A 22,311-nucleotide genomic window follows, 5' to 3' on the forward strand; every position below is an offset into this window, starting at 1 on the left:
GAAGCTGTAAAACTATTACAAGGCCTGCTGGTGTAATTGAGTAGAAGCTGCTTCAGGGGAGATCCAAACTGTGGGCACAAATGTAAGCGAGTCACTGAGTGAATTCACATAGTGAATTGATGAGGAACTGTTCAGTGAGGGGCGAGTCTATGGAACTCCGTGGAATGATACTGCTAAGATAAATATCTAAAATGTATATCGGGGGTGCTAGATAAATGTTTGGAAAAAGCAACAGCATATAGCAATTCGGCAGAATAGTGTTTTTTTTGTGTTTGTAAATTTTATGCATATCTTCAGATGTAGGAAATACATGTGCATACAGGTCTTCGTCACCGGAAGAAAAGCTGAGCACAAGAGCTGTTCAGTGGAGGATTGATTATGAGCAGGACGTGTTTGCTCCTGTGCAATCATGGGATAAGTGTTATGTTTGACACTCCAGCAAATTGAGCAAACTGTTATTCATGCAATAAATTAAATGGTGCATACTGAATATCTCACAGTGAGTTCACATCTATATGCGCTCGATGGTTAATTTTGTGTCAGGTATATTCATTGAGTGAATTATTGATTCTGCTTTGGTGCAGGCAGTTTTCTGCTCCATTACCACTGAAACCAATTCAGGATTGGAAGATGGGACTTTCGAGTCGAATGTGCAGGTTAAGACAGGAAGTGTGAAAAATTAATTCACTGTTTATGGAAACAGTTTTATATTCGTTAAAGCTCTGAAACATATCATTTTATTTGTCTGCAGCTTTTATTTTGTCATTCGTTTCTCATTGTTTTGCTAATAGCTTTCCTTTCAGCTCTCCTAAAAAAAATATCTGCAACTATCACCCTTTTTCCTGTCAACTCCCACACCCATCACCAGTCACATGAGAACATTGGTGTACGTGCATTTCACTATCATTTGCTTGTCACGGCAACCAGATGTCTGTGTTCACAGCTCCCTGCAGGCAGGCACTGGAACGCAAAAGCTCCTCCGAAAGTCTGCAAGAGCAATATGTGGCAAGGCTGGGATTGCAGAACATTTCGTACCAGCTTCTCTCTTCCACAAAAGCATGGGATGCCCATTCCATGTCTGTTGAGGATTTTTTAGTAAGGTTGGGAGGGACGCAACGGAAAAATAAGCAATAAAAATAAAAATAATCCACTGTGTTTCTCTTCCCACTTGATATTCGGGAGTGGGAGTTCACACAATGAGTTCTGTCACAGCACTAATCTGCAGAGCTATCATCTACAAATTAACCTTTAATTAAGAGTTTTCAGAAGCCAGTACCATATGGTTTCCATAGCAACTGAAAGCGTTTTCCCCCAACCCCATACATCTCAGTAATTTAATAACTGCTAATTAGTTTCAGTAACACATGCATATGAGTCATTGCTGCTGCCAAAAAAATGTTTGCAAAAATACCTTCACATTCTCCTTAAACAAAAGGTTTTTAAAGTGGATGTGTTCATGAACAATCACCAAAATCCAAACCTAAAAGCTCAGCATGCTTCTTAAGTCTGACTTTAATTTTGAAAGTGGGTGCAGATGTTTTAATCGTGCTTTAATTATATCAGGTCAGCCTTCATATCTTTGTACTTCTGTCTGACTAGAGATAGCAATTAAGCTAAAAATAAAAGCCTTGCAAGATTTAGTGCTGGTGTATACTGATCACTGTGACACTTAACATGATGAGACTGCATTTTTCAGTCTGTGGGATCTTCTAACTGTTTCAAAGTGTCCTTTAAATATCTTCAACAGTGATACTAAAGCTTGTTTGGCTATTCAATTACATCATGGGGGATGTGCATTACAAATACATGTCCCTATTTTTCTTTCAGATTTCTTGACAAAAATGCATTGCTCAGTCTTGAAACCCCACTAGCACCCACTGCAAGCACTGGGACACAAGATAAAAATCAACGTGTGCTCATTCCAAACTTGTCAATTATTGTGCTGAAAAAAAAATACCAAGACTTATTGTTTAGTAACTATACCACATCCGTGCAGAATGAAGAGCAGGCAAACTACCAATAATCAAATGAACGTTATTATGTTGCATGGCTGCTGTTTGAGCTGAGCTCCCAGTGCTGGGTATCAGTATGCCACAGTCACTATGCAGAAACAAAGGTTTCCTTGGGCGCTCATTCTACAACTGTGTGCTCACAATAATTTACTGCCTGTAATCAAAAAAAAAGAAAAGAATTTGCAGCACAGAAATAGGCCATTTAGCCTAAATAGACAATTCTTGCGTGTGTGCACATCCTTCCACGCTATTTGATCCAAAACATTTATCAATCCTTTAATCCTCACTCTTTGCATGCACATTCCCAGGGCCCCTTTCAGCACATTTACACAATTCGCTTCAACTGCACTCCATGGCAACAGGTTTTATATTTTCACTTCTCGCAGGTCAAAAACATTTCTCCTGGATTCCCTTTTGGGTTTATGCATACAGGTGAAAACACCTTCTCGCCTATCCTATAAATTCCTGGAATAGTATTAAATCTTCTAATGTCACCTTAGCCTGCTTGCTTATGCAGGTAGAAAACTAATCTGGTAAGGCTTTCCTAAGAGATATGACCTCACCAAATAAGGCTTAATGTGGCGAAGAAACTCTGCAAATAAGATAAATAAATTGTATATTTTTGTTTTAATCAGTTCTATTTCTTTTAAGGCAGTATGATTTACAGATGTATGAAGTCACAATGAAAACATTATCCTGCCCCTTGAGAGACTGAACGATTCTCTAAAACTCTTAGCACATCAGCACGGAGCACGGTTGTGGCTAGAGTCCCATTGAGACTGAGTATCATGAGAGGAATGAAAAAGCACAAATTGTAAAGATGGAATGAAAGAAATGGAAGTCATCATGCCAGGTTCATGCTACTATCTCAGTGTTTGTGCCAAGGTAAAACCCTGTCTTCAAATTCCTTCTCTCTGAGTTAGTGGAGGAATTCACCACGGTTTAAAAGCGAGCAGTAAAATCTTAGCTCAACTAACAAGTGCCCCCTGCTGAATAACTCTGGGACATGAGGAGACTAATGTGTGAAAACAGCAGATTGTATCCCTTCTCTATGGCTGTTACACTTCGTTTGAGCCAAGGGACGAGAGGTAATTTGGGAAATCTTGATTTGCACACATGGGAAGAAAATCTGGACATTAACCTGTGATTCACACTCTGCTCTCGTATACTCCAGGACCTGGCTTACTTAGCTTTGGAGCAGGAAAGAGGATTTGAAATCTTACTGCTTAGAATCCTAGTTAGACTTTGTTAAAAGAAATAACTCGTACTTCACCACCTCAGCATTTCTGTTGCTGTCATTGTTTTGGAACCAAAATGATGAATATATACGAGTCAATTAGGTAAGAACAGTCCAATTGTCTTTGAGACCTCCTCTGGTCCAGATATTGGGACATCCCTGGAGTCACTTATTTGGATAACAATATAACCTGGTAAGTGCCAGTGATTGAATCCTGGGTGTTGTCATACCTTGTGCTTGCCTTTCTGATAAAAACAGAGTGTAGCCTATGTAAAGAATATGTCCAAAGCATTTGCTTGAGGGGGGGGAAAGCTCTGTTGCAGTCAGCTTTCATTACTCCTCTTTACCAATCAGGGCTTTCCATGGTTTCCATCCTTAACGACCCTGACATTCAAGTGCATCTGTTTCATCTTCTTTGTACTTTGACTACCAACAAAGAGGCCTCAAAAATATGCTGCATACACCGTACCTAATGCTAAGCTCAAGATTTTTCTGTAGAAAAACATGGAGAGTTTACACTGCTTGAAATGTATTTTTGGTGCTTGTTATTTATTCCCTGTGTTTGCTTTGCTGTTTACTCAACACTTTTGAAACCACACCTGACTTGCACTTAGTCAAGTGAGACCATGTGAAGTGGCAAAAGATGAAAGCAACCATATAATGCCTGATGTTTAAACTGAAAGTCTCCTGATTGACATTGATTTCAGACTTGTAAACACCTCTCAATCAAAACTAATTTGCAAGCTAGCTTAATGACACCAAATAATCACTCTGAGTCTCCATATTTTCCCTTTCAGGTGGCCTGTGTACAATGTGAAATGCAATCGGAATCAACAAACTGTAAATCAATGAGCTAAAAAAAACATGGTGTCAATTGCAATTATTTCACTTCTCGTTGGGATAACGAGAAATCTATTTGCCAACCTATCTGTTAAATGCAATATGTCACAATGATTATGCACCATAATTTTCCATCACATGAGCTATTCAACATTATTCCCCTCATAGACTAATCATCATCTTACCCCACATGGACTATTCACCAAGGATTACTGGCATGATATCCCAGTGCAAGAACAAATTGCCATCATGTCCCACAAGTACCATTCACCATCATATTCCCTCACCACCAAGAGAGATTTTGCAATATAACAAACATACATGCATACATGGGTATTCATTAATGCAAATTATTTAATCAATTACTTGCCTTGCTGAATACGATGGACATCAAGAAGAAATCCAGCAAAAATGTCTCAGAGGCACTCCTAAAGTCAAACTGGAAGAAGAGGACTGTAAAACTCAGAGTAACGTATTGGTACGTTGGGTTACAAAAGGAGGAGCGCAACAGCTTCATACTGGCCACAGTCATCATTAAAACATCGCAACTGCAAAAAAAAGTACAACAATGCAGAGTTTTACTGCAGATTATGTTGGTCTGCTGTGCAGAGGGGAGGTGGGTTCAATTGTAAGCAGGTAATTAGAACAGAATGATTCAACCACTATTTTGATGTCAGATTGCTCGTGTTTCTTTAATAAATTCCTACTTTTTCAATTGTGACTGAAGTTATTGATTTAAACCCGTCATCAGTAATCCATCGGCCTTGCCATTCCCAGTAATCAGCACACACCTTTGATGCAGAGAGTGCTGTTGTTGTTTTACTGCCAAATGCCATCATAAATATAGGCACAGAAACTCATCATGGAAGAAGTCATTGGACTGTGCACAATGATTGAACATTTCTAACATGCTGCATATAAAATATGAAAGTTAAAAGATTTTATGATAGGACACATTTCCCTTTGACATATTCTCCCTCTATTCCAGAACTTGAGAACACCAGAGTAATGAGTCCTGTAAATCACTTATGATGGTTAAAGTCCAGCCAACTATGCCAATACACTACTTTTAAGTAACGTCTCACCCTTTCCCCTCTCTCTTTCCATTACTCCTCCCCCCCCCCCTCCCCCATTGCTGCGCAGCCATTTCTTCCTGCCTCTCTTTCCTCCCACCCATCCCCTTCCACATATCCCTCCATCGGACTACATTTCACTCCTCCTTTCCTTACCTGACACCCTTTTGCCTCCTTTTCATCTCAAGTTTTTGTCCACCCATCTGCCTATCAAATCCTCCCCTCCTGTCACCTGTATCCACCTATCACTTGTCAGGTTTTGTCCTGCCTCCATCTCTTTTCCAGCTTTCTCCGTCCTGCTACAATCAGTCTGAAGAAGGCTCCTGCCCCTGAACATTGCCTATTCCATTCCGTCCACAGATGCTTCCTGATCTGTTGAGTTACCCCCAGCACTTTGTGGTATGCAAACGCAAGGCAGCACAGTGACACGCATTGTTCAGGCAACTTTTTTTTTGTGTTTTTTTTTGCTCATTTACCCCTCACTCTACAACCTTGGCTGCTTTTCATTTCATATTGCACAGCAGAAGTAGTGCCACACAGCAGAGTAGCGTGAGCAGAAATGTTAAAGGTCCAAGGCATAGAGTGAATGAAGGGGGTAGTGCCAAACCATAAGTGGTGTCACAAGAGTTAGTTAACACTGGGAAGATCAACAATGTGCTCTGTATGTTATTGATCATTCCTCAGATGAATGGGCACGTCTGTCCCTCTCACTCCATAACAGAGCTGACAGGATATTCCCTAGGACATTGAGGGAGGTTAGTGTAGAAATAGTAGGTGCTATGACAAAAATATTTCAAATGTCATTAGAAACAGGAATGGTGCCGGGAGGATTGGCGTACTACGCATGTTGTTCCATTGTTTAAAAAGGGTTCTAAGAGTAAACCTAGCAATTATAGACCTGTTAGTTTGATGTCAGTGGTGGGCAATTTAATGGAAAGGATACTTAGAGATAATATATATATAAGCATCAGGATAAACAGAGTCTTTTTAGGAATTGCCAACATGGATTTGTGCCTGGAAGGTCATGTTTGACTAATCTTCTTGAATTTTCTGAAGAGGTTACTAGGGAAATTGATGAGGGTAAAGTGGTGGATGTTGTCTATATGGACTTCAGTAAGGCATTTGACAAGGTTCCACATGGAAGGTTGGTTAAGAAGGTTCAATTGTTGGGTATTAATGGTGGAGTATCAAGATGGATTCAACAGTGGCTGAATGGGAGAAGCCAGAGAGTAATGGTGGATAACTGTTTGTCAGGTTGGAGGCCGGTAACTAGTGGGGTGCCTCAGGGATCTGTGTTGGGTCCACTGTTGTTTGTCATATACATCAATGATCTGGATGATGGTGTGTTAAATTGGATTAGTAAGTATGCAGATGATACTAAGATAGGTGGTGTTGTGGATAATTAAGTAGATTTTCAAAGTCTACAGAGAGATTTAGGCCATTTGGAAGAGTGGGCTGAAAGATGGCAGATGGAGTTTAATGCTCATAAGTGTGAGGTGCTACATCTTGGCAGGACAAATCAAAACAGGACGTACTTGGTAAATGGTAGCAAATTGAGGAATGTAGTTGAACAGAGGGATCTAGGAATAACTGTGCATAGTTCCCTGAAGGTGGAATCTCACGTATATAGGGTGGTAAAGAAAGCTTTTGGTGTGCTGGCCTTTATAAATCAGAGCATTGAGTATAGAAGTTGGGATGTAATGTTAAAATTGTACAAGGCATTGGTGAGGCCAATTCTGGAGTGTGGTTTACAATTTTGGTCGTCAAATTATAGGAAAGATGTCAACAAAATAGAGAGAGTACAGAGGAGATTTACTAGAATGTTGCCTGGGTTTCAGCACCTAAGTTACAGAGAAAGGTTGAACAAGATGGGTCTTTATTCTTTGGAGTGCAGAAGGTTAAGGGGGGATTTGATAGAGGTCTTTAAAATGATGAGAGGGCTAGACAGAGTTGACGTGGATAAGCTTTTTCCATTGAGAGTAGGGAAGATTCAAACAAGAGGACATGACTTGAGAATTAAGGGACAGAAGTTTAGGGGTAACATGAGGGGGAACTTCTTTACTCGGAGAGTGGTAGCTGTGTGGAATGAGCTTCCAGTGGAAGTGGTGGAGGCAGGTTCAATTTTATCATTTAAAAATAAATTGGATAGGTATATGGACGGGAAAGGAATGGAGGGTTATGGTCTGAGTGCAGGCAGATGGGACTAGGTGAGAGTAAGTGTTCGGCACGGACTAGAAGGGCTGAGATGGCCTGTTTCCGTGCTGTAATTGTTATATGGTTATATAGTTATATCATCAAATGCCTGCAACAATTCTTTTTCTGCTGGAGTGAACTAACATGGTGTGCTCTCCATGTGAGGATTATCAACATAAACTCCAGGAAATACACATTGTACCCTTCCAAGGTCACCACGTTGAATAAACAGGCCTATATTCAGACTGTAGTGGGAAGCCAATAGAACATGCTGGTGTTGAGTCTCCATTCTGGCAGTTCCCCAATCCCTCGGGCTGCTCTATTGTCATTACTCCAGTTGCTTCATCCTCCAAACTAACCTATCCTTTGTAGAGCTCTGCCTCACTCCCTTACTTCAGCAGTACATTCCACTGACTCATCCCTCTGTGTGTATAGGGCAATTCTCCCATTACTTTGTGGCTATGTGCCCCAAACAGTACAAGGGGAAGATTAGACAATGTTATAATAATTCACAAAATATAATTCAACCTTCATTGAAACTGATAAATTATGACCATCAACAAAGGCAGAGATGGAACTGCTGAAGGTGATGTAATATAAGCATGTGTGCTGCTTACTGTATGCCCAGCTTCTTGCGACTGCTGAGGGAGAAAGCATCATTGGTGAGTGCATTGAGTACCACAGCTGGGTAAATAGCGTACTTCTCCAAACACAGGAGCCAGACGTATATCCGCTCAAACCACATCAACTGGGCTGCATCTGGAACACAAGATATGGATTCATTGCAGAATTAAGAGATTATAATTAGCCACAGCACATAAGTGAGTGGATGGAATTAAGATACTGATCAGAGGTAATCAAATTGAATGGTGGAAAAGAGTAAGAATAATTTCAAGGATTTTTGATGATGACATAAATGAAGAGACTAATTATCAGCATCTGGATACCTGGACTGCAATTGCTTCCCTTTTCTGTTAAACCTGGTGCATTCAACAATTTGTCACTGCTTGCCTGCTTTTATCTGTCTCTTGAAGTTATCGCTCGTATGCTAAGGATGGGTTCCCTATTTCTCGATCTACCACTACTGTACTGTGGACATTGGACTTTATCTATGGAACTGGTGCACTACAATGCTGCAAACTATATTCTGCACTCTGTATCTTCCCCTTTGCTCTACCTATTGTACCTGAGTTTGGCTTGATTGTATTAATGTCTGATCTGATTGGATAGCATGCAAACCTAAAGATTTCACTGTACTTCGGTACACGTGACAATAATAAACCTAAACCCTGAAGTTTCACCGGGCAATTTGTACTTATAAGATGAGGAATAATCTGATTTCAAATGAAATTCAGATTTGATAGGTGAATTATGCATGGTATCTAAGATCAGAACTCTTCCCTCTTGTTCATGGTGCTTGTGTTCAAACACAGGCCAAATTATCCTCTCAATTTACCCAGATTGCTTCAACCAGTTCACAAAGATTTGAAAATCTATTCTTGGAAGTGCTATTTCTCAGTTTAGATGTCAAACTGGTTCACGGCTTCTCCTCAGATGTTCCATGACTTTTACTTTAAAAGCAGCAGAGGAATTTCCCCTGGTATCATAATCAATAGTTATCCCACCGAAAAACAGATCATGTGTGATAATTTTCAGCTTGCTGCTTGGAGATCATCCTGTGCACATAAAGCAGCCAATTTTCTTTCTATCCATCAGTGGCAATGCTTGAAAAATGAAAAAGTGAAGTGCTTTGGAACGACCATTCTGAACAGCACTTACTCCTGCTATATCTTGGCAATTCAATATTTGATTGGCAGATAGTTGAACAAAGGCCAGGGACAAAAAGACAGAAGGTGTGAGACAAAATGCTATGTGTATTGTGAAGCTAGAGGAAGGAATGTAGATGGAAGGGGAAGGGAGGAATAGGTGTGAATCCAAGTGGGGAGAGCCCATGTAGGGCACAGGAGGGGGGAAGAAATGGGAGGGACTTTGGTAGTTAACCAAAATTGGAGAATGTAATGTTCATACCATTGGGTTGTAAGCTACCCAAGTAGAATGCGAGGTGTTATACTTCCAGTTTGCATACAGCTTCACTCTGTCAATGGAGGAGGCAATATGCTTGCAGAATGACACACAATATTCAAGCTGTGGCCTAAACAATAACATCTGTTCCTTTATCCTTTGTCATGCCTCATGAAGACAGTTTCTCATTATGTTCTTTACTACCTTATCTGCCTGTGCTGGCACCTTCAAGGGTCGTTGGATTTGTGCCAAAGTCTCTCTGTTCCTCAATACTCATTGTGTGTATCCTATCCTACTAGTCCTGCAGAAGTGCATCACCTCACACTTATCAAGACTAAATACATCCCATTGCTCTGCTCATCTTACCAACTAAACAACATAGTCCTCTAGCCTAAAACTACCTTTCACATTTATATTTGTGTCATCTGTAAAGTCATCTGCATATCTCCAACATTTGTACCCAAACCATTAATTTAGTTGACAGAAAGGATCCCGGCAACCATCCCTTTGGTACAGCACTAGTCACAAATTTCAAATGATAAAAATAATCCTCACCCAATACACTCTACCCATATCGACAATAAAGGATACATTATGTGTTCGGCACCATACCGACAATATGGTTATATGGTTATATGGTTATAAAAGAAGTCCTATATCAACTTCCCCGTATCACTATATTTTGTGTTCGCATGGAACCAGCAAGTGGCAGCCATTTTGGACGATGTAATGTAAAAATTAACATTAACGGGAGGAATCTTTGGTGGCACAGTGGTGCAGTGGTGGAGTTGCTGCCTAACAGCGCATGGGTTTTTTCCAGATGCTCCACTTTCTTCCTACATTCCAAAGACATGCTGGTTTGTAAGTTAATTGGCTTCTGTAATTTGTCCCTGGTGTGTAGGATAGAACTATTGTACGGTGATCGAAGGTCAGAGTGGGCTCGGTGGGCCGAAGGGCCCCTTTCCGCACTGTATCGCTAATCTAAACAAAACTACTGAATGATTAGAGCATAGCGCGTTTTATTGCCCCATAAACAATTTTCAATATATTCCTGTTGTAAATGCAATATCATATCAACAAATTAATTTGTTGTCTACTTCAAAACCCTTTTAGCACATCTTCAGAACCAAAGAGCTCAATTCAATTACAATCATGTTTTTAGCTCCAGGTGATGTTTTACTGTACACCAAGCTCCATTTCGCATTCAGCGCAGTTACAAGGCATGAAGGTTTTAATTCGCTATTACTGTTGTGCTGCTCAAGCCAATTAAGCTCCACTTTAAGTAATCCCAATGTAGCCATATACAGTTATAACCGCAGCAATCCACAAGCCCCTGTCACATCACTTTCACACTTGACTCTCAATGATTACTTTCATTTGTAACACACAGAAATGTTCATGAATTGCACAAAAAAGTGAGGAAATAACCATGTTTTGTTTCATACTGTATCTAAACATGCACAAAAAGAGTATTGTTTTGGGAAAATACATTTTCAAAACAATTTTTCAATAGCATTTCATGCGGTGCATTTTAAGTTACACAATTCTAACAGGAGTATTTTAAAATAAAACACTATACAAACCCATGCGGGGAATTATGCGGGGAATTAATTGGGATGCTGATCAAAAAGCAGTGGGTCATGAGGAATATATTTTAAGAAGAGACAGAGAATGAGAACCAGTGTGGCTTGGGGGGGGGGGCATAGTGGAGACCTGTAGTGCATGGCCCTCTGAGGTTAAAATAAACCAGCTAATGATGAAGCTGATTAAAATCAGATTTGGAAGAGCACAGAGAGGAATATCAAGCTGGAGGAGTTTATAAAGATAGATAGTGCAAAGCCAGAGTGACGTGAAACTAAGGATGGTAATTGTTAACATTTATAATCTGTTAGCATGTATAAATCATGGAGGCAGCCAAGAATATTTATCTGCAATATCATCTGGGTCAATTAATAGCTTACATTTTATTAAAATTACACACGAGGGATCAGGTTAAATTGGCAAGCTTTGTAGACAGACAACGAGCCTTATCAAATAACAAATTAAAAGGTAAAACCTATATCCATTTATTAATTATTAACTACAGTGCTTCAGTATTTAAAGATAATGGATGCACTCAGGCTGATCAACTCCTTCCAAGAAATCTGAGAGGGGAGATCACACGCTCACTAATTGAACCGTCCGTCTCTTTCACAACGTCATTTATCCATTCCTGCAATTCATCTTGTAGTAGTTGAACGGAAATTATTAAAGAAGACAAAGTGAATGTGCCAGCTCACATAACAGCTTGCCAACTTTCTATAGTGATCAGAAGTTCATCTTTTTGATCAACATCTCAATCAATACACCGACTCTGATTTACACAACTTCCTTCGTTTAGATTCCTTCGCTTACAAACATCAATCAATACTGAACAACCAAACGTGTATACTGGTCATTGACAGATAGTTTTCGCAAATGCATCCTTACATGACAGCACAGTACGCATGGAAGCAAAAAAATATCTTCACACCTAGAACAGCCTCCATCCTTTGGAAAATGGGATCAACTCAGGGCAGATCTGGCAACTCAACAATGGACATCACCGAGGACTACTGACAACGGCTGAAATACCACACCATAGTCTGAACCTCATGGTCTGATGTATCCTTAACTCTGACATTACTGCCAAGCAGGTTTTCAAGCCTGGTTCAATGAGCAGTGCAGAGGGACAGGCCAAGAGCAGAATTAAGCGACCTGTCAAAGCTACAAGGTAGACACAAATGCTGGTGTAACTGAGCGGGTGAGGCAGCATCTATCGAGCGAAGGAAATAGGCAATGTTTTGGGTCGAGACCCTTTTTCAGACTGTCAAAGTTACAAGATAGGTGCAGTAAGCAGCAGAAACATGATGCATTGAATAGATGGAGTTGAGTAATTCTACAATCAACAGATCAGATCAAAGTTTTTCATCCCTGCTGTGACTAATTGTGAATGGTGCTAATAGGAGGAGGCTCCAATAACACCCCAGCTTCAATAAAATAAGGCCCAAAATATTAAAGAATAGCAGAAGCATTTGCAGTCATCCTCGGCCACAAGTGCCCAGTGGGTGATCAATGTCAACTTTCACCTGAAATACCCTGCAAAACGGCAGCCAGTTTGATTATTTTTTTTATATCACAAGAAATATCTTTGTACCACACAATTCAACTATCATTCCAACATCAAATGTCAGGTGGAGTTAATAGATGAACTTTATCGTGTTGATTGAATTATTTCTCTCCAGAGCTCAAAACATAATTTCATTTCTGCCTCATTTGCTTCTCCTCCACATTCACTTCTAGATTTGATTGAACTAAGCTCAATCATGTTCAAAGTCTTCCGCACATTAGGAATCCGCCCTGTTGTGGTGTTATTCTACAGGTCAGCAGACAATTTGCTCATAGATGTTTCATTATTAAATCCGTAATGCTCATTTATTCACGGATTCTTTTGCAATTCTCACTGATCTCTCCTCTGCACCATTTGACATGGGATGACAGGTGAAATAAGCACGTGTTTACTACTGTCTTATTTCATTATGTGTTCAAATATAATGAACAAATCTGGTTCATTATCCAAGACTAGGTCTTCTGAAATAACAATCTCAATTTGTTTATAGCATGTGACACAATATCTCCCACCTCGCTCATTACAAGTGACTATCAATGAGTACTAAGAATTTATCAATCCTCTTGTAATTATTATTCTGTTCTCTTTGGGACAATTCGTGGCCATTTCCATCTCTGTCTTTGTTAGTTTGTTTCATCAATTCTGACAGACTGAACATTTGTCCACTAACTCTTCTAGATCTCTGTCTAATCCAAAGCAAAAAACACAATTTTTACCCACTGCCTTCATGCTCACAAACCAGAACATTCGGTGTGAAACTCTTATAAATATGTTTTCTTTACACACTTGGTATAACAACTGTTTGCCCATTTAACACAACTTTGTTTTGTTCACAACTCATAACATCAGCCATTGTACAAAAGATACACACAAGTGCTGGACTAACTCAGCAGGTCAGGCAGCATCTCTGTAGAAAATGGATGGGTGACACTTCGCATCGGGACCCTACTACAGACTGATTATGGGGGGGATTTAGAAACTTGAAGCAAGAAAAGGCCAGGCCAAATTAGGACTAGCAACAGATTAACTCAGGCAGGGTGGTTCCCCGATAGGCCAATTGTTGGCAAGTGATGGTGCTATCCTGAGGGATACATCAATGCGAACTGTGGAACTGGTTAACCAACCTTTAATGGAGGAAGGGGAGAGGGGAGGGGAGTGTTTGTATAAGTTACCTAAATTTATAGAATAAGCGAGTTCGGTATTCCGACTACGCATGCCCAGGTCATAGGTCATAAGCGAAAAACATTCTCAGCAGCCGTGTCGCGACATAAATACTACTACGACATGGATCTGGGCGCGCCGGTCCCATCTGACTGCCGACGTCTCTGCCCCCCCCACCCCCCCGCCGCCATCCGGGGGCGGCCAGAGACGTCGGGAGTCAGATGGGACCGGCACCCCCAGGCCCACACCAGGAAGGAGAAGCAGCTCAACTCTGCCTGCCTGGACTTACGGGAACTTCAACATCGGGAGCCTCGATCTCCTCGACGCAGCAATTTGACCGCGGGGCGATGGAAGATCCCGTGGACGATTTTAAGCCGCGCCGGGTGATGAAAGGCCCCGCGAACGGGCCGATTCAAGCTCCGCTCTATGATCTTTGCTCCACGAGGATGTCTCCTCCAATCACCTCGTTCTATCCTCAGTCCCACCCCCATACTTCCACCGCTGACTGACACCCCACTCATCCAATCATTACGCTGAATCATCATGTGTCCCGTCCCCCCCCCCCCACTGCCTGCTAACCGTCATCTCTCTTGTCCAATCGGCGCCCTCGATCATCAGTCCCACCCCCACTGTCTTGCAGAAAGTGGATAGACAATAGACAATAGGTGCAGAAGTAGACCATCAGCCCCTCGAGCCAGCACCGCCATTCAATGTGATCATGGCTGATCATCCCCACTCAGTGCCCCGTTCCTACCTTCTCCCCATATCCCCTGACTCCGCTATCTTTAAGAGCCCTATCAAGCTCTATCCTGAAAGTATCCAGAGAACCGGCCTCCACTGCCCTCGGAGGCAGAGAATTCCACAGACTCACCACTCTCTGTGAGAAAAAGTGTTTCCTCGTCTCCGTTCTAAATGGCTTACCCATTATTCTTAAACTGTGGCCCCTGGTTCTGGACTCCCCCAACATCCGGAACATGTTTCCTGCCTCTAGCGTGTGCAAACCCTTAACAATCTTATATGTTTCAATAAGATCCCCTCTCATCCTTCTAAACTGCAGTGTGTACAAGACCAGCCACACCATTCTCTCAGCATATCACAGTCCCGCCATCCCGTGAATTAACCTTGTAACCTACGCTGCACTCCGTCAATAGCAAGAATGTCCTTCCTCAAATTAGGGGACCAAAATTACACACAATACTCCAGGTGTGGTCTCACTAGGGCTCTGTACAACTGCAGAAGGACCTCTTTACTCATATATTCGATTCCTCTTGTTATAAAGGCAACATGCCATTCGCTTTCTTCACTGCCTGCTGTACCTGCATGCTTACATTCATAGACTGATGTACAAGGACCCCCAGATCCCATTGAACCTCCCCTTTTCCCAACTTGACGCCATTTAGATAGTAATCTGCCTTCCTGTTTTTGCTACCAAAGTGGATAACCTCACATTTATCCGCATTAACTTCATTGCCATGCATCTGCACACTCCCCCAACCTGTCCAAGCCACCCTGCATTCTCATAGCATCCTCCTCACAGTTCACACTGCCACCCAGCTTTGTGCCATCTGCAAATTTGCTAATGTAACTTGAATCCCTTAATCCAAATCATTGATGTATATTGTAAATAGCTGTGGTCCCAACACCGAGCCTTGCGGTACCCCACTAGTCACTGCCTGCCATTCTGAAAGGGACCCGTTAATCCCTACTCTTTGTTTTCTGTCATCCAACCACTTCTCTATCCATGTCAGCACTCCACCCCCAATACCATGTGCCCTAATTTTGCCCACTAATCTCCTATGTGGGACCTTATCAAATGCTTTCTGAAAGTCCAGGTACATTACTGGCTCTCCCTTGTCCATTTTCCTTGTTGCATCTTCAAAAAATTCCAGAAGATTATTCAAGCATGATTTCCCCTTCATAAATCCATGCTGACTCGGACCAATCCAGTTACTGCTATCCAAATGTTCGGCTATCTCATCTTTTATAATTGACTTCAGCATCTTCCCCACCACCGATGTCAGGCTAACTATTCTATAATTTCCTGTTTTCTCTCTCCCGCCTTTCTTAAAAAGTGTGATAACATTAGCTACCCTCCAATCCACAGGACCTAATCCTGAGTCTATAAAACATTGGAAAATTATCACCAATTTATCCACCATTTCTAGAGCCACTTCCTTGGGATGCAGACCATCAGGCCCTGGGGATTTATCAGCCTTCGGTCCCATCAGTCTATCCAACACCATTTCCTGCCTAATGTGGATTTCCTTCAGTTCCTCCGTCACCCCAGATCCTCTGGCCACTACTATATCAGGAAGATTGTTTGTGTCCTCCTTAGTGAAGACAGATCCAAAGTACCTGTTCAACATCTGCCATTTCCTTATTCCCCATAATAAATTCACCTTTTTCGAGGGTCCAACTTTGGTCTTCACTAATTTTTTCCTCTTCACATACCTAAAGAAGCTTTTACTATCCTGCTTTATATTTCTGGCTAGCTTACCTTCGTACCTCATCTTTTCTCCCCGTAGTGTCTTTTTGGTTATCTTCTGTTGTTCTTTAAACATTACCCAATCCTCTTGCTTCCTGCTCATCTTTGCTACGTTGTACTTTTTCGCTTTAATTTTTATACTGTCCCTGACGTCCCTTGTCAGCCATGGTCGCCCCTTTCTCCCCTTGGAATCTTTCTTCCTCCTAGGAATGAACTGATCCTGCACCTTCTGTATTATTCCTAGAAAGACCTGCCATTGTTGTTCCACTGTCATCCCTGCTAGTGTATCTTTCCAGTCAACTTTGGCCAGCTCCTCCCTCATGGCCCCATAGTCCCCTTTATTCAACTGCAACACTGACACCTCCGATCTACCCTTCTCCCTCTCCAATAGTAGATTAAACCTGACCATGTTATGGTCACTACCTCCTAATGGCTCATTAACCTCGAGGTCCTTTATCAAATCCAGTTCATTACATAACACTAAATCCAGAATTGCCTTCTTCCTGGTAGGCTCCAATACAAGCTGTTCTCAGAATCCATCACGAAGGCACTCTGCAAAGTCCCTTTCTTGGGGTCCAGCACCGACATGATTTTCCCAGTCTACCTGCATGTTGAAATCTCCCATAACAACCACAGCATTACTTTTACTACATGCCAATTTTAACTCCTGATTCAACTTGCACCCTATGTCCATGCTACTGTTTGGGGGCCTGTAGATTAGTCCTATTAGGGTCTTTTTACCCTTACAATTCCTTAGTTCTATGCATACTGACTCCACATCTCCTGTTTCAATGTCACCTCTTGCAAGGGACTGAATTTCATTCCTCACCAACAGGGCAACCCCACCCCCTCTGCCCACCTGTCTGTCTTTTCGATAGGAGGTATACCCTTGAATATTCAGTCCCCAGCCCTGGCCTTCTTGGTTAGCATTCCAGAGGAGCTAAAAATCTGACAGTAAAATCATTGGGATACAGAAAAGAATGGATACGTTTATCATCATTTAATTTCTCACTAGTTTGACTGATATAAACTGTAGAATCTTTTTATTACTAACCTTGGACTTCAAACTGACGGTATTCCTTAGTTTTAAACAAAGGATGCGCAAAGCAGAACCACGGAACCTGTGTGCGGAGTCGCGGGAGTAGGTAATGTGTCATGAATCCGACTGTGCCAGCCAAAGTATACAGCACAAAACCAAGAAAAGGCTGGAACAAAGAAAGATGTTTAACTGGAGGTGGCTGTTAAAATTATCCATAAGCATATAATGCAAAATGCAGCCTCGCCAATGCTAGGCTCTTCAATTAGTTAATCTGGTGGTAATGTTGAAGTGATTCTGAAGAGCGGAGCAAATCAGGCAGGCAATGGACTACCCCAGTACTTGCTGATTAGCAGTCTTACAAGCATTATTTAAATTTCTCCATGCCATTGTCAATCCCTCACTACCTCCATGGCCTGCTCCATTTCTAATTCCAAGATCTCCAGTCTCATCTACATTATATCTTTGGCTTTCAAAGCTCAATCACTGGTGGTCATGCTTCAATTGCTAAACCACTAATCTTCACATTTTCACTCTAAACCATATCAGGTGATCCTAGTTCTAGCACAGTGTTTCTGAGGCCTGGGCGGAATAGCAAGTAGCAAGGTTTCTGTTCTCGTTTGTAATCCTGTTTCATGTTTCAATGTCAAAATTTAGGAAACTTCTGGGAGACGATTTGACAGCTTTCATGACTTCTCACAACTTGCTGTGTAGTTCTACGACTACTGTTGAAAATCAGTTGCTGGAATATTCACTCAGCAGGTTGAAGGAAGGGAATACTTGGGCTCATGAATTTAAGGGGAAATGAAGGTTGACTGTGTTATAAATCAGTTTTGCTCACTCCCGGGGTAAGGAAGAGTAAACTGGCTTTTTCATTGGTTGTTATCAACTGATTGTTATCATGGATCTGCCAGAGCAAGTTTCAGTGATGTTCATTCCTTTAGGGTGTTTGTTGGTGACCTTGCCTGCTCAGTAGATTAGGGAAACATGGATTAGAAGGCAAGAATTTTCCAACAGCACCATTCAGCACAAAATGAATCGCTTACAAAAATTTAATTCAATGGACTGCCGGGTTTTGCAGGAACAATTTGATTAAGAGTTAGCCATTTAATTGTAAATTACCAGGTTAAAGATAAGCTATTAAAATGCAAGAGGAGTCCTTTGATTATAAATTATCAATGTCTTGCTTAACATTTTTGTTGTGTTTTTGGAGGTTCTTCCATTTTGACTGAGCAGATTTGTCAACACTTGTGATACAAACAGCAAATGGCTCGACATGCCTCGACCTTGTAAGAGCTCTTATCTATGTGATCGAGGGAAATCTGCTAACAGTTTTAGAGTCATAGAATGATACAGTATGGAAATAGACCCTTCGGCATAACTTGCACATGCTGACCAAGTTGCCCCATCTGCACTAGTCCACTTTCCCTTGTTTGGCCCATATCCCTGTAGTCTAAACTTTCCGTATTGATTTGATTTCTTAAAACATTAAACTATAAAGAATATTGCAAAAGTTTAAATGCCAACAAGAAGTGTTAGTGCTAAACACAAATAAGTACCTTTAATGAGAGGAAAACGGTGGTTGTGCTGATTGCAAAGGTCAGGAGACTAATTACTGCACACATGACAAGATCAGACTTCAAAACTTCCCTCTGCAAAGACATAGATACATTTTGACATAATTCTGATATGCAAACAAGATTGAAAATATTTTCAAATATACTAATGTAATAAGCCTTTCAAAACTTCAGTGAATACCAACCTAGAGAGATCATAAATAACCCTTTGTTTCCTCTTGAAGAATGTCAGAGAATCAAACAACATAAAGGACCTATTTAACCTATGATGACCATATCAACTCTTTGAAAGTGCATTGAATTAGTCTCAGCCCGTTCTCAAGCCCAAGTTTTTTTCTTGCAGATTTAGAATATTTGATGGAAGAACCGGGAGGAGACGAAACGTTTGAAAGGGGCATTCTCCTCCATGAGACCACTGGCCAGAAAGACTAACAGAATATCTCCACATTAGGCCAATTGGAGTAATTCAAATTTGCCTTTATGGAATTTATAAATCACTACCTAAAAATTTGATATATGGAATAGAAATTCATGATTACAGAATTTATGTGCGGGAAAAATCAGCACAAAATGTATACAGAGAACTAAACTAGTTTCCAAAGATGATTTAAGGCTGCCAGTGCACAGAATGTGGCCACTTAAGGGATTTGCTTTGGAAACCAACAAAGTAATTTATTCCCTATTTCCTTCGCTCCAAAGGTCCTGCCGCACCCGCTGAGTTTCTCCAGCATTTTTGTCTACCTTAGATTTTCCAGCATCTGCAGTTCCTTCTAAAACAAGGTAATTTATTCTATTGATACTTGTACAATGACACTTTAATAGTCATTTCTAGTTCATTAAAACGACAACACTTTCTGCCAACAAAGCAATCTGAATTTTTTTGCTTGTGGTGCGCCTGTTGGGCCATTACTGTTGAGAGAAAAACTTCCTCTAGGAATGCCTCTCCACCTACAACATGGGATTCAATGGGAAAAGTTTGCATTACAGGAAATAGCAAACAGAGAGCTTTTAAGGAATGCAACTTTTCGTAACATGGGAAACATTCTATATTAGGAATGGTAGCAGTGCATTTAGTTCCAGGAGTAAATCTATGAAAATATATTTAATTTGTCTTAGCCCCCTCTCTCTTTCCACAAAGTCCAAGTGTTCAGCACACAGCTGATTCATATCTTTACTCTATTAACAAGGTTTCCTATCCGTGACTAAAACCTAGCAATCTCAGGTCTGGAATTTTCAGTGGGACTGCAGTCTCAGCACCTAGTTGTGGAAGAGAGTTGTTGCTTTCCACCACCCTCTGTGTGAAGGAATATTTCATAGGATCTGGACTCCACCATCAGAGGAAGTTAATTTTTCTGCCTATCTCATCACAATGCTTAATCATTCCAAACACGATCATTAGATCTTCACCCAAATTTTGCTATACTCAAGATGAATACAGGACCAGCTGGTGGAGCTGCTGTCTCACAGCGCCAGGGACCCAGCGTTTGATCCTGATCTCGGGTGCTGCCTGTGTGGAGTTTTCATGTTCTCTGCATGGGTTTCCTCCGGGTGCTTTGGTTTCCTCCAACATCCCAAAGACATTCGCATTTGGCCTCTATAAATTTGCCATTAATGTGTAGGCAGCGGAATACATAGAACTGGTGTTGACAACGTGGACTCAGTGAGCTGAAAGGATTGTTTCCATGCTTTATCTCCGAACTAAATTTCAGTTCAGCACAGTGGCATAGCGGAGGAGCTGCTGCCTTACAGTGCTAGTAACCCGGGTATGATCCTATCTACATGTGCTGTCTATATGGAGTTTGTATGTTCTCCCTGTGACCACATGGGTTTTCTCTGGATGCAATAGTTTCTCACACTCCAAAGATTTTTTAGGTTAATTGGCTTCAGTAAAATTGTAAATTGTCCCTAGAGTGTAGGATAGTGATAGCGTACGGGTGATTGCTAGTCGGCCTAGATTCAGTGGGACGAAGAGTTTGTTTCCACGCTATGCCTCTATAGTAAATTGGATTACATAATTTGACCTTCTGAGATTTTGTATCATTCTGTGCTGATTTTGAAATAATTTTAAGTCTATTCCCCTGAGAATCAGTCAGAAGATCCAACTCCATATAGAAGTCAATATATTTTATTTCAAAATCAAAACTAGCAGTGTTGTCAAAGTAGCACTCTCAACGATTAGTCAAAAGATGGAATACATACCACAGAATTCCTGAGCTTTTCCGGAAGAACATCCTTGTATTTTGACAGAGGATGTTCAGGATCCTGAACTTCCAATTCATTGGTCAATTTAGACCGAATGAGAGACCTGTTGTGAAACAAAACATCTTATTACATAGTGACATAGCAGTGCTATTCAGTTTATAAACTTAAAAACAATCTACCACATTTTGTTCCATTTCCCTTGTTTACTTACCTTACCAAAATCTATTGATCTTGGTCTTAAAGCAATAAGTGACCTTGGGCTAAATGCCCTTTTGGGTAGTTTGAGATTAAGAAAGTAGTTGGGGATCTTGCAGAGAATTATGGTGGATTAGTCCCCAGAGCCTAATGGGATCAATCGTTTTAAATAGTTTTGAATTCTCTTGAATTTAGCAGCATGACGAGCAACCTTATTTGGTCTACAAAATTCTCAGCGGGTTTAACAGGGTAAATACAGAGCTGACATTTAATATGCGAGCTTGGTATCCCGACTGCGCATGCCCAGGTCAAAGGTCACTTTGGATAAACATTGCTGGAAGCAGCAGAGCTGTGTACACATTTCATCCGTTTTTTTTCCAGCTTTGATTCTTCTAAGTAAGAAAATACTGCTTTCAAACTATGACTTAGTTGTATTTATTGTTCCTTTGTTAAAAACTAAGATTATTTTGAAGTTTTTATTGTTTTATGCTTTGGTGAGGGAGCGCGGTGGGGATACGTGGTCGGGGTCGGGTATCCAGCACTGCGGGCGCCATTGAATTGCTGCTGGGCGTTCCCCGTCCCCTCCCAGGTGTCCCGTTCCTGTATGGGGGCGGCCGGAGGTGTCGGGCTGGACTAGCAGCCGGTGTGGGGAGGAGGCGCTGGCTCCAGCTCCCGGGCCGGGGGCCGTTGGCTGCGTCTCTCTCCTTGTCCAGGCAGAGTTGAGCTGGGTTTGGCGTTTCTTCTCCATGCTGGCTGTGGGCCTGTGGGCCGCTGCTCCAGGCCGTTGACCCGCCGGTCTGGGGCTGTCGGTTGGCCCCCCGGGCAGGTGGAGTTGAGCCGAGGTTGGCGCTTCTCCGCGCTGGCATTGGGCCTGTGGGCCGCTGTCCCGTCGGTCCGGGGTTGCCCCGGATGTCTCCGACCCACTCGGGGACGGTCCAGTGGCGGTTCGGCAACGCATGCGCCGCCGGGGACCCAGGTTCGATTCTGGCTGCTGATGAGGCACGGGTCTGTGTGCGTGCAGCTGTCGAGAATGTCTCTCCGCCGGTCCAGTCTCCCCCTAATCCTCCCCATCTCCAACTCGCATCTGCCCCCTCTATCTCGCTGTTACACGCCGCTCTCCCGCTACTTGG

At 41.8% G+C, this 22,311-nt stretch overlaps 1 protein-coding gene across 1 annotated transcript in view; it reads right to left on the bottom strand.

The window, feature by feature from the left end:
* Positions 1-22,311, bottom strand: part of LOC129697010 (pecanex-like protein 1) — a 215,937-nt gene that overhangs the window by 79,066 nt on the left and 114,560 nt on the right. Inside the window, 5 exon segments of the mRNA XM_055635197.1 lie at positions 4,460-4,637; positions 7,973-8,114; positions 17,226-17,376; positions 18,767-18,859; positions 20,984-21,089. Of these exon segments, the coding sequence (XP_055491172.1) occupies positions 4,460-4,637; positions 7,973-8,114; positions 17,226-17,376; positions 18,767-18,859; positions 20,984-21,089 (670 nt within the window).

The sequence above is a fragment of the Leucoraja erinacea genome, chromosome 5 (genome assembly GCF_028641065.1).
Source record: "Leucoraja erinacea ecotype New England chromosome 5, Leri_hhj_1, whole genome shotgun sequence".
Lineage (NCBI taxonomy): Eukaryota > Metazoa > Chordata > Chondrichthyes > Rajiformes > Rajidae > Leucoraja > Leucoraja erinaceus.